Source organism: Xiphias gladius, chromosome 4 (genome assembly GCF_016859285.1).
Source record: "Xiphias gladius isolate SHS-SW01 ecotype Sanya breed wild chromosome 4, ASM1685928v1, whole genome shotgun sequence".
In the NCBI taxonomy this organism is placed as follows: domain Eukaryota; kingdom Metazoa; phylum Chordata; class Actinopteri; order Istiophoriformes; family Xiphiidae; genus Xiphias; species Xiphias gladius.
In genome coordinates this window covers 24,364,936-24,377,494 of record NC_053403.1, presented here as the reverse complement: position 1 = coordinate 24,377,494, position 12,559 = coordinate 24,364,936, and the positions used below count along the sequence as shown (strand labels likewise).

General features: G+C 39.8%; 1 protein-coding gene across 1 annotated transcript in view; it reads right to left on the bottom strand.

Annotated features, from left to right (window-relative positions):
• lama4 (laminin, alpha 4) overlaps positions 1 to 12,559 on the bottom strand; it is a 37,824-nt gene that overhangs the window by 2,967 nt on the left and 22,298 nt on the right. The window contains exons 16-36 of the mRNA XM_040125209.1: positions 12,223 to 12,364; positions 12,037 to 12,130; positions 11,812 to 11,928; positions 11,356 to 11,541; positions 10,992 to 11,131; positions 9,733 to 9,897; positions 8,875 to 9,020; positions 8,122 to 8,284; positions 7,889 to 8,022; positions 7,365 to 7,536; positions 6,996 to 7,127; positions 6,749 to 6,891; positions 5,748 to 5,877; positions 5,370 to 5,507; positions 5,042 to 5,175; positions 3,478 to 3,642; positions 2,983 to 3,136; positions 2,679 to 2,872; positions 2,363 to 2,552; positions 2,091 to 2,246; positions 284 to 443 (exon numbers count right to left, since the gene is read on the bottom strand). Coding sequence (XP_039981143.1) covers positions 284 to 443; positions 2,091 to 2,246; positions 2,363 to 2,552; positions 2,679 to 2,872; positions 2,983 to 3,136; positions 3,478 to 3,642; positions 5,042 to 5,175; positions 5,370 to 5,507; positions 5,748 to 5,877; positions 6,749 to 6,891; positions 6,996 to 7,127; positions 7,365 to 7,536; positions 7,889 to 8,022; positions 8,122 to 8,284; positions 8,875 to 9,020; positions 9,733 to 9,897; positions 10,992 to 11,131; positions 11,356 to 11,541; positions 11,812 to 11,928; positions 12,037 to 12,130; positions 12,223 to 12,364 — 3,155 coding nt within the window. The remainder of the gene's footprint in view (positions 1 to 283; positions 444 to 2,090; positions 2,247 to 2,362; positions 2,553 to 2,678; positions 2,873 to 2,982; positions 3,137 to 3,477; positions 3,643 to 5,041; positions 5,176 to 5,369; positions 5,508 to 5,747; positions 5,878 to 6,748; positions 6,892 to 6,995; positions 7,128 to 7,364; positions 7,537 to 7,888; positions 8,023 to 8,121; positions 8,285 to 8,874; positions 9,021 to 9,732; positions 9,898 to 10,991; positions 11,132 to 11,355; positions 11,542 to 11,811; positions 11,929 to 12,036; positions 12,131 to 12,222; positions 12,365 to 12,559) is intronic.

The following is a 12,559-nucleotide window of genomic DNA, read 5'->3' as shown; positions in this document are numbered from 1 at the left end:
CTCACTCCCGCAAGCGGGATGTTGAGAGACCAGAGGGGCTTGTGAATTTTCCGAGGAAAATTTAATGAGCCATGTTATATAACAAAACGTTCAGTTTCCACACGGTTTTGGATACTGGTAAAATGAATGAAGTGTTACTCTATTGGAGGTAGACTGCACAATATCAACACTTTGCAGACTTAAGATTTATACATAATGTTAAATTCTTTGGTTTCAGATTGGAGCTACAGGACAAACGTGCCTGTGCCTTGTGTTTTCTGTCCAAAACCTACTAGCAATTTACCAAGCACAATGTATCCTCCTTCCTCTGAGAAGTATGTTCCCGCCTCAGAGAGTCCCTCAAAGCAAGGAGTGACACCAAACGTCTCTGTCACAGTGGACAGCCACTGTCCATTGAGCTGGAGGTTCTTCAAACAGCCGGTAAAGCTGTATGCAGAGTTTCTCTAAAGGGAAGTGCAAAAAAAGCAAATCTATATCAGAGGTATAAATAAGCAGTATAGAGCTTTTTGTAAAAACACAGAAAGAAGGCAATTAAGTGAGACTATGTAACATTTGAAAGAAGAAATAACACATTCTTCCTCTTACAAAGGAAAAGTTGAATTCCTAAGGAATGAAATGCGTTCTTGCTCAGTTCAACAGACTCAGAGGTTTTGCTGCTACAGTCTTACTCGGTCTGATACGACCAGTAGCGTACAGTGACTAATGCTAGCTAATGTTAGCAAACTTTAGCTAGATATGGCCGTGTAACTGATATTTCTCAGCCAGTTATCTGACCTTATGCCTCATTTCGTTCATTTTAACATTTACCTGTAATTGCCACTTGTGGCCATAGCGGCTACCCAGGCTGGCTTTAAAGCTGCATATTAACAGTGGGTTGAATGACCATCTGTGATGTGAAAGGGACCAAGTGCTGTACTTTTTTTTTTTTACATTTTTTGAGTTACTTGTAATATACTTGAGTATTTTAATTTTATGCTCCTTAATACTTTTACTCCACTGCATTAATTTGGCAGCCATAGTTACTGGTTACTTTTCAGATTAAAAACCTAAAAATACAATGCATCCTTATGTAGTAAGGCAAACCACCCAACAGTATATGGAATAAAAAAAATCAAACCAAAAAGAAACTAGTTCTACTGCAGCTGACTGCAATAAAAAGCAATTTACATGTTACTGCATCAATAATAATAATCCAATAGTATAATATATAATAAAATAACACTGACAGAGCCCGTTTTAGCTGCCTAGTGTGTGCATTTTTCCATTAATTCTTATGTATATTACTTAAGTAAGATTTTGAATGCAGGACTTTTACTTGAAATTGAGTATTTTTACGGTGTTATATTTATACTTTCACTTATGTAAAAAATCGCAATACTTCTTTCATCAGTGACAATCCACCAGAGAAAAATGACTAACTCTGCAGTTCCCCTTAGCTCTAAAGAGTATTTTATCGTCATTCAGCTAAATGTTGTGCTTTGCTGGCCCACAACCTTAGCCTAGCATTTTGGTTCACTTACATTGCTGTCATTAACCTTGTTTCCAGCCACAGTAGGCAGCTGTTCTCGGGGGGAAAAAAGCTCTGATAAACCCACTGCACACATTCTTCCCATACCAAACAGCAGACAGGCAAAGTTAGCAACTAGCTGGTGAAGAAAGTGGTAATGTTGCTGTGTCTACTAGATGTGTAAATAGGCAACACTTTGCAACTTTATAAGGTGATAATATGTCAGTACTGTGTTTGCAGCAGCCAAGTGGGTGGGAAAAAAAACATTAATGCAGCTTTAAAAATCAGGATGCCTTCCTATTGAGTTCTAAGGGAAAAGGGGCACCATGGTGGTCTCCTGCTGTCTGTGGGAACAGCTGAGCAGAGCAACAGTAGATGTCTGCTGGTATGTCCATATCTACATATATATTCTGGAAGACACCAAAGGGTTATCAATGACAGAGATGTGTAAGTGGTTACTGTTTCATTCAGTGCTACGGAGCTTGATAGAATATTCATGTGTTTCAAGCCATCCCTGCTGTGTGTGTTTTTAATGTTAAAACATTAACCCATAATTTAACCCCTAATAAACTTTAACCCATACCTGAATATTCTTCTGAGCTCTCCCAGGAGGAACTCCTCCGACGTAGAGGGGACTGCTGACATGCCAGGAGATGTTGCTTCCCTGAGCGCTGTCCTCCAGCACTGTGAGCCCATCAATTATTAACCGCCCCATACTCCCATCACGGATAAAAATAACCTACAGCAGGAGAAGAGAAAGAGTTGTCGCTGTATATACTGTTGACACATAACTAAACATGCACCTGCCCATGCATAAATGCAGTATTGACAGATGGGATCATTTCATGAACTTACATTGTGCCATGCACCGTCATTGTATTTCTCCTCAGTCGTGATTTTGACTCTCTGGTCTGCTACATTGAAGGTGTATACCAGTTTCCCATCAGCAAGGAAGAGAGCCATGAAGTTGTCCTCTTGGACATCAGATACATAAAAAATGGAACCAAAGGATGAGTGGGTCTTCAGGGATAAGGAGAAGTGGGACCTGGAAGATGGATGGTTCATTTTGTCATGCGTGCAGACACAAAGAAACACTTGAAAGAGTTATGTGCACACTGAGCTTTTGAACAGACTTGCCTTGAAATAATTTCTAGTTCTCTGTTAGACGTACCTCTTAGAAAGGGAGTCTGGGAGATCTGTGTAGTGCTGTCGGCTGTTAGCGACGCCACCGTAGTGGAAGGCTTGGTGAGATGCTCTGGGACTTGAGGAGAGGTAGCAGGGCTCGATGTTCAGCTCTGATGGCTCCTGGTCATCACTCTTCAGTTCCATCAGGCCTTGAGGGATGCTGGACTTGTCCCTGGTAACCTTTGAGAGTGTTGATTGAATATCAGTATGGCCTTAATGATTGCAACCAAACGAAAAAGTATACAGCCCCAAAAAGCCAGTGTTCATTGAAAGCATTCTTTCGTTTTTACCCTCTGTGACTGGCCATGTTTGGCTCTGGACGTGTTATCCCTGTGCCTTGACAGCAGAGCGGCAGGGGGGGGCTGGACTGGACAGTCCTGCAGGGAGGTCTGAACCTTCTCTGTGTACCGCTGAAAGTCCTCAGGTTCAATGTCCCGGTCTTGTCTTCAGAAACACAGAAGGAGTGACAGGGGGAGGGTGCAAAAGTGCTAAACATGTAAAAGCTGCAGAGAGGCTCTCAACACACTATTATGTCTCCATGGAAACACTCCATGTCCTTAAACACAAAGCTTTATTTGTGTGTCTCTTCCTTGGATAGAGGGAGAGGGAGAAAGGCCTCCATACTAAGCAGCAACTACAGCCAAATCCTCACTTAGAAAACTCCGACTGCTGCAGTCTGGAGAGACATGAAGGGGACAATTTGGCCTACCTCAAAGAGTAAACTAAATCAGCTCCATCCAGTCACACTCTAAGCTGTAGTGATGGACCGTTCAGTAGTGATTTACCTGTTGATGTAGGCATAGCTGATGCAGCCAGTGAAGTTCCTGAAGCTGCTGCTTGGAGACCCTCCATAGTAGAAGGTCTTTACATCAGAACCTGATGAGGATCTTGTGGCTGATGATGGACGTTTCTTCTCCTGCTTGTCTTTGTCGTCCACCAACAGAGAATACCTAAGGTGAACAAGTTCAACCAGTCACCAGAGCACCTACTTTTCTAACTATCTACTTACTGTAAGCAGCATCATACCTTTCTCACTGTCTGTTTACCCACCCACCTTTTTTGGCTGTCTATATGCAACATATTTAAAAAAAAAAATGTATCAACAATTTTCCATGAAATGTGTCTGAAAAACACTCAGTCAGCGAATAAGTTGTTATATTTGGAACTGATGTAGATTTGGAACTTCTGCAAGTCTCTACTGTCATGGTGGTAAACTAGCAGTAAAACCCAATAATGCCACAGTGGAAAAGCAATTCTCTGTTTGTTCTGGTTCACGCCGCTGCGTTGGGTTTGGCGATCCCAAAATGGGTGAACTTGTTGGCTAATAAGTTGCCAACAGCTTTGACTAGTGCAGTAGCACCTGTGTCAGACAACTAACAGACAAATCTCTTCCCTGTTATCTGCAGAGACTCTGGACAAAATGCACAGACTGACAGTCCATCTAATATTATCCTGATGTCATATGAGTAAATATCATAAACTCGCTGTTGAGTAGCTTCAACAGAATGTATGCTACTATATTTGATAAATCAAAACGAATGCACAGAAGCACAAAATAAAATAATGATAACAGAGATTTATATATATATATGTTTTATTATTATTTTTAAGTTACTTTTGGAATATTTTAAAATTATATTGACAATAGAAATTCCATACAATTTGTCACTTTTAGTACGTTAAGATCACTAAACCAACCAGATATGTTCTATAGAAATGTAAAGTCATAGGAATGTGATAAAGGCTTTGAAATTATAAAGGAAGTGAACTCGCGCTCTGATTTTTGTCTTGAATGTTTTTCATTTTTCATGCCATGCGTCTGATATAATACATCTCCTACTGCCTTCATTTTTTATGCACACATTATTGGTATCGGTAAACTAAGCCACAGACAGCATGGAAGACATTTCCATTTTAAGCTGATGTCGTAAGTCCCTCCTCAGATTTCTGTCAGGAGCTGTAAATAAATATTTGTTGGTCTAGAAGCTGATAGCTCTTAGTGGTTAACTGAAATTTTACAGAAAAGGTTCTGTTAACCTATGAAGTGGTTTATAATATCAGTAGTGAACATGCTAGGGCAGGTATTACCCATGCAGCTCATGGTTTTTAATTAGCCCCTCCCCCATCCAGTCTTTCTACCGCCGGATTTGCACAGATCATTGTCTCTGTTTCCACCAGCACATGTTGGCATGAAAAAATTCCTTACATAGGGGCTTTTATGGGTCAAGCAATCGGATAATCCTAAAATTAAATTAATAAGAAAGTTGCAGCTTAACTTTATACAATTGAGAGAAAACAGATTGTAGAGATGGCTAGACACAAAAGACAGCTTTGAAGTTAAATACTTACTTCTGATTGTTCACCGAGGCTACTAAGAAGTGTGTCCTTCCATCACTGTATTGTTTCTTTTGTGATTTGACTCTTGTGCCTCTGGAGTTCAGCACCACTGCTCCATTCTCCAGGGAGATGCTGAACTCATCAGACTGAAAAGGGAGAAAATAAAATGATGGTTATTATAATTTTATTATAATATAGTTATTAGTTATATAGTTATTATAGAATATAGTTATTATTCAGCAGCACAACAAGGTCTCAAAAAGAAAAAGCTCTGATCTTTATTACAGAATTATCTCAATTAACTAATAGCTTTGCAATAAAGACATTGATTTGTTTGTACCCCTTCACTGTGGTAGAACAGAAGTCCACTGGGTTGTACTGTTCTGAAGTTGAGTCCTCCCTCAAAGTTCTCAAAGGGGGAAATCTTTGCTGTGGATCCCAGGTAGCTCTCACCAGTGAAATAGGCTTTGCGGGACATCTGTCACAATAAAAACACATCTCACTTTCATAATTGATTACCTTTCACTCACCATTCAGCTAACATATCAGTGATCCTCCAATGGCAATATCGACTGACTCATGTGAAAGCTTTTGAACTGAAACAATTATTTTCTCTCAAACGAGAGATGCGTGTTTGACTTTTTGTGAAACAGCGTATATGGAACTGACACAGTTCATTATCGGTGACAATGTGTGAAGTGTTGGAGGGAGCACTTACAAATGACTCTTCAGGGCAGCCGCTGCTGATGCCAATGGTGCCAGGCTCCTCCAGCAGGTTGAAGTCTTTTTTCTGGAACTGGAAACCTTTCACACAGCCTTTCAGGCCAATCACAGAAGACAGCTCTGGCCTGTGGTAATACATATACAGTATTGTCACCATCTAATAGAGAAATTCTAGGCTGCACTAGACAAGGTATCTACAGTATTTAAAAAAGAAACCATCATTTTTATGGCACCAAATTAAAAAGTAGGGGAATACCCATATTTATACTCCAAGGAGTCACCTATATGCCCCAAATTCATATTGGCATATATAGTTACTACAAGGAAATCTTTTGACAAACATGAAGTAGTGAGTTGAAACCTAACGCTGCAGTATCAGACATGGTTGGCTACTTAGGGGCAGAAATACTACACAAGAAAGTAAAAAACAAAAAATCTCCCCTGGGACACATTATAGTCTCACACAGTTGTCAATGCCTCATGTTTTGCCTATTTACACTTCCAGCAGAAACAAAGCCATTAGGATTCATTTAGAAATACGTTTTGGCTCACCTGATGAATGTAAGTCATTTATAGCTGCTAGAGGTGAACATCTAGTTAGCTAGCTAGTCGCTAAGTCTCTCTTCCATTTGGTTGGCTAGTGTACAGTGGATTTATCAGAGCGTTTTCTCTGAAAACAGCTGCCTACTGCTGCAACTGACTGTACACTACCCACCACCAGACACACAAAGTTAACAACTAGCTAGTTAGTTAGAGTTGGTGGAGACCAAAGCAGAACTACAAGGAGAGTGAATTTTGGGCTCACATTCATGAGGGCGCTAGAAACACAAATTACCTCCAGACTCTCGAAAATGTAATCAGTTTCTCTCTACTGCCACCTTAGGTACCAAAAGGGTAATGTGATCACCTGAGAAACATAAAGTAAATGTGGATCCTGGAAACAGGCCTCTGCTGCATTTAGTGCAATACATTTGTTTGCAGCATTATTTAACACACCTGGATTTGAGGATGCTTGAGGGAGCCCCTCCTATGTAGATATCGGAGAAGGGCAGTGTGGTTTTTGGATTCTCCACAGATTTAACATGGCTTTTGTCCACCAGTAAGATCACCTTCTTTGACTGATGGTAGATGACTGACACCTGTGCGAACAGCCCGACACCGACAGTTACAGCAACACATAACATATTCACACATGTTCAAGCTGAATTTGCCCAGCCAACTTAATTAGAAGTGTGAAACGTACCTCATGGTACCGTGCGTCATTTATTTGCAGCTTTGGTAAGTTGTTCTCCAAAAGTTTTGGCCCGTTACTGAAGCCAAAGTCATACATTAGGCGCAGGAAGCCATTCTTTAATTCTAAAAGGAAGAATTTATCCTGTAAAGAAGAAAATAAAGTACATAAGCATTTAGATCAGTTGATAATCACAAATGCTTCAGAAATGCATCTACACTTCAATAACCTTCTATTATGTCTTGACAATGTGAAAGAAATGTGATACAAAATGATACAAATTGCTGTTTATGTAATGCACAATATACAGCCATTTTCTATCTAAAAATATGGTTCAAGATGGAAAATGTTGAAAGACGATTACAGAGTTTTTAGACTTACCCCATTGACCATCAGGAAAAGAACACCATTGTTTGCAACTGTTCTTACTGCAATATCAAATCTCGTGACAACACCAAATTTGCCCCTCCTCTCAATATTATTGATGAGTGCATAGCCTGTTCCATCAAACAGGTAGCTGGCAATGCGACTCTGCGAGAATGCCAACTTATACCTGAGAGAGAGAGGAGAAATGGGATTGGATACTTTAAACAGCTTGTGTAATAACTTCAGAGTGCTTGATGTGTCACCATCTCAGTTCAGACACATCCCATCTGGGAACATTCTTCAACACAAAAAAGACTAAATAGGCAAGGCTAGATTACCAGGGATCCCATAAACCTCAAGTTTACTGAATGTCAGTTGCTGTTGGTGATGCGATGATGGCAAATTTGTTCAAAAATCTGCACCACAAAAGTCAGAATATCAAGTAAAAACAAAACACATTCTTTAGTCTGTCTTGCACACTGTACTTTGAGAGAACTGAGAATTTGTAGATGAGATAATCTAGCCATGCAAATGTGTACCTAGGGCATGGTGATGATGTAACCACATCCATTTTGTGACTCTTCTTGAAATTGTATAGACTGATCACATCATTGTTCAGCGAGGCCAGCTCGATGCAGCCCACAAAAGGAGCAAGACTCAGAGGGGGTGGAAGCTAGGTTGAAAACAGTGAAACACAGTCACATCATTTAGGAAAAAACAGATGATTAAATAAGGATTTATTTGTAATAAGGACCTTCGTAAAATGCATTACCCTGACATCTGGTGGGACACCACCAACAAAGAACACTATATCCTTGGGGTCAATGTCAAACAGTGAGTCAGTGCCTGGAGCCTCGCCTTTTTGGATGAACTTCTGCTCGTCTGTGGAGCTCTGACTGGGGATGGTCAGGAAGACTTTTCCGTGTCTCCCCAGCCTACAAGCAGAAAGTACAAAGAACTATGAGTAACAAAAGTAATTTTACCACCAACTGTATTTAATGTCTGCTGTTTAAATTTATCCACTATACAGCGTCCAGAGAAATTCCACAATGGAACGAAAATAGTAGTGTCCATGGCTTGTACACTGCTGTCTGTGATGCAGTGTGTCACATTTTTATAGCTGTGAAAATCACTATGCAACTCTAGACCAGTCAGTGATGACGCAAAGTGACAATGATTAGTAAGTGTCAGAAATCTCAATTTAGTGTTCATTACTGAGTAAACTATTGAGTAAGGTTTTATTTATTTATTGAGTATCTATTACACAGGGAATAGTACATGAGGTGTGATTTCAGATACAACCCGTGCTTGCTAACAGTCTTCTTCTTCACTGCCTCACTGGTCAGTAACTCTACAAGGCACCTTTAAATAGTTTTTGCAAAATGATTTTAGTGGATTGCAGTAACATTTAAATTTCAAATTCATTCAGATTATATTTGTTCAGGGAAACTGGTGAACCTGACATACAAGTTTAATCACTTGTACAATATTTGTCACTTGAACAAAGCTCATGAATAGATATTACCTCTCTACTTTGATGTAGTTGAAGACTGCAGGCCATTGGCTGACAGGCTTTGAACCCAACGGGATCTCAACATCTTCGCCGCCGAGGTTGTACACATACACCAGGTTGTCATTCTTGATAGCCAGACCCATGTAGTCTTTCCTACCCTGAGGGCATAGACATCAGAAAACATCAGCGTGAGTTGACACTCTGTTCATTTTCCCATGAGGACCTTTGTTTTGTCCCTTTACAACAGTTCACCACTGTGGTTTCCAAAGCATAAACATCCCTCATTTGTGACTAGAGTCACGCTCACGTTAAGACTAATATTCCACACTGAAAAGCTGTAGACAAACAGTACCGCATATATTACAGTGGCACCGAAATCACCAAGGTGAAATATCGTTAAAGAGAACAGAGAGGCCTCACACTGGGTAGCTGCACTCTTTCTGTGCCCCAGTGGGCAGGGGCCAATGGTATTTATGTAAATGAAGTCCAACTTTGAAGGCACACACATGCATTATTGTCACAGGCGTCTCTTGGAGACCTTTGAATGGGGCAACTGTGCACTTTCAGAGGCTGTTTTTAGTGCTCCCGTGATCACAACAAACAATTTATGTCCACAAGCTGCTCCCTGCATTCTATCTTTGCCCTTGGCGTCGGGATGCAAGTCTGTGAAGTTTTAGCAACAGATCTTGGACACATACCCACACACATACCCAGCCATTAAATCAAGTGAATGCAGTTGTTTCCCACAACTGCATTTACTTGATGTAATAGCTCCCATCTGTATCTACTCAGCATTCTTCCTGGTAAGCATTTATTTTATCGTAAATAATGACACCGAATGGCAGAGCAACCGATTCTCCCTGGACTCACATTTCTGTCTCCCAGGTACAAGATGAAACGGTCCTCTATGGGATCCTTGTCAGGGTCCACTCTCATGAACAAGCTAATAGATGTCACTGTCTTCAGCTCTTCCAGGTTACTGTGAGGATGAACCTCCACCGAGGACTGGCCGTTGAACTTCATAGAAACTTGGACCTGGGACAGAAAACAAACCAGAATGACTGAGAGCTTATGGTGAGCTCAGTATGAGGAGTTGTTTTTGTGACTTAAATTGCATGAATTGCAGAAGTAATCCGTGGGAAATGTTCCAATGTACCAAGACAAAGACTTGCCTGTTAGCTATTAGGATCTCGCTATCTGGTCAGAGTCCTGGATTTTAATAAGGTTTATAGGTGTGTAATGAATAGTGCAAACTTTTATCAGGGTCTATGAGCAATACTTTGATGATCAGTTTAGAGTGTGTAGAGTTACATTGTGTGACTTAGTTATGGTTCATATAGGTGGATGTGGATGTAGACCAATAGCTTTAAGAAATATTTATAAAATACATTACATTGTTAAGCTTGTAATATTTCAGAGAAAAATCACAAACAGCTGCAGCGTCTCCTTCCATGACCCCATGCGTCTGATAAACAGTACTGGTAAATACCTGTATTTACCATAATATCTGTTCCTTTCACTCATTTTATCATATTTTTTGTTGGGTATTTTACTCTATTAATTCTTTACTTTTATTTTTCTGATTTTATTTTAATTTTATCTAGCATTATGTTATTATAAAGCTGAATAATTTTATCTTGATTTTACCATGTAAAAACACTTTAAGAAGTGCTGTATAAATAATCTTCTTCTTCTTCTTCTTCTTATCATTACAGTGACTGGTGAATAACAGCAAGAAGCTCATAAATGCGAATCTTATAATATTTATAATATTCACAATGAGGGGGCTTACCATAATTTTATGCTAATGTTACTTTTGTGACGGGACCCAATCACACTTCACTTCTCCATACCTGCAGGAGCTAACTTTATGTATCTGCTGGCACCAACATGAGGTGTGCAGTAAAAAAAAGCTTTGGAATTGTGAGGACGAGTACACATAGACTGTACAATTTCACCTCTAAAAAGTAGTTTGCTGGTTTCTAGTAAATTGCTACAGTAAATGTCTATATCCTGACAATGTGTTTTCTAACTGCTGCTGTTGGCATCTTAGATCTAGAATGAAGCTGGATTTGCCCGTGTCTCGTAAATCTACCATACTGTAATCATGTATTAAGTCATTAACTCACTTTCTTGGCCACGCTCCTGGCCTGGGCTATGAGCTCTCTGATCCTCATGATGTTGGTGGTCACATTGTTGACGGGCTTCTTCTCCTCAACCACCTTCAGCTTTTCCAGCAGCTCAGGAACGAGCACATTCAGGTTCTCCACTGCAAAGCAGGTTCAACAAAAAAGATAGCAAGAGTTTAAATGTGATACATATACTAAGAAACTGTTAGTACAGTGGATCAAGCGACTGATTAGCTAAATGTATGAAGAATAGCTAATGTATTTTTTAGTTAGCTAATATCATAAATGGTTATCCTAACTGCCCACTGAGATTCTATGAAACATCCAAGATACATATAAATATGTGTTGCCCTGAATCTAATACCAGCTTCCCCGGCGGAGGAAATGGCCTGTTCGTAAGCAGCTGTGGAGTATTCGTTGTTTTTCATGTTGTTGGCCCATTCCTCAACCTTGCTGCTTATGGGGGTGACGGTTCGAAGGACATCTGCTGAGCGGTTGAGGGTCTCCTCAGCCACCGCCAGGGTGAACTCCAGACGCTGTGGTGTTCTGTCTGGAAGAGGATGAAGAGGATGAGAAAGATATGTGTGTATATATATATATATATATATATATATATATATAATGACAGTTATTATATGAGTTCTCAGTTATATCTACTGTTATCTTGCCATGCAAATAGTTTCAGGTTTACTTGATTGATGAAGCAACCCTTTCATTTAGGCAAATGAAAGCTAGACTAAAGACGCCACTGAGCTCTCTCTGAAATGGACACACAGAAATGACATTTTGCTTCTTTAAAAAAAAACAAATATTATCTTACTTGTCTGAATTCCACTTATATCTTGCACTATTTGTGCAAGTTTCTTGGTGTTTTTATCCAAGGTCTCTTTGGTCTCCTCAATGTATTTCAACTTGTCAACCACCTCAGTTTCAACCTCTGTAACAGAGAAATACAGTAAATGACACCTGGACATTGGATCATAAACACATTAAACACCAATATGTTGGTAATATCTAGTTCTGTGAACAAATTGCTTTTCCATACCGATTTGTTCTGAATGTAATGAAACAGATTCCTTGAAAACATTGTCGCTCTGCGTTACCAGGTATCCAAGCTGTGTGTTGATCCCACTGATAGCCTAAAACGCAGAACACATAAGGTGAAACCTAGTATGCTATCAGAATTGAAATAAAGCGGATGTATGCTGTATAGTTCCATGATGTAACATACATCTTCAGCTCTTTGGGATAAGTTGGAGGTGGTGAGCGAGGTGATATTTGCATCGTCGATGTATTTCACTATGTTGTTGTAGACATTGGCGGCACTTATGGCTCTCTGTACAAAGCCATTGGCATCGCTTGCTCTCAGATCCCTGGAGGAGACAGGATGGTAGATGTTACTGTGTGATTTTAGTATTTCTATATTGCACATGATAGGATCAAAAATTCCCAGTGCTCACTGAAATTATATTAAATTAAAGGTGCACTAATCAATATTTTAGCAGTGGATCAAATGACTACCTAAAATTTGAAAGGGGTTGCTTGTAGTGATAAACCCACAGAGAATT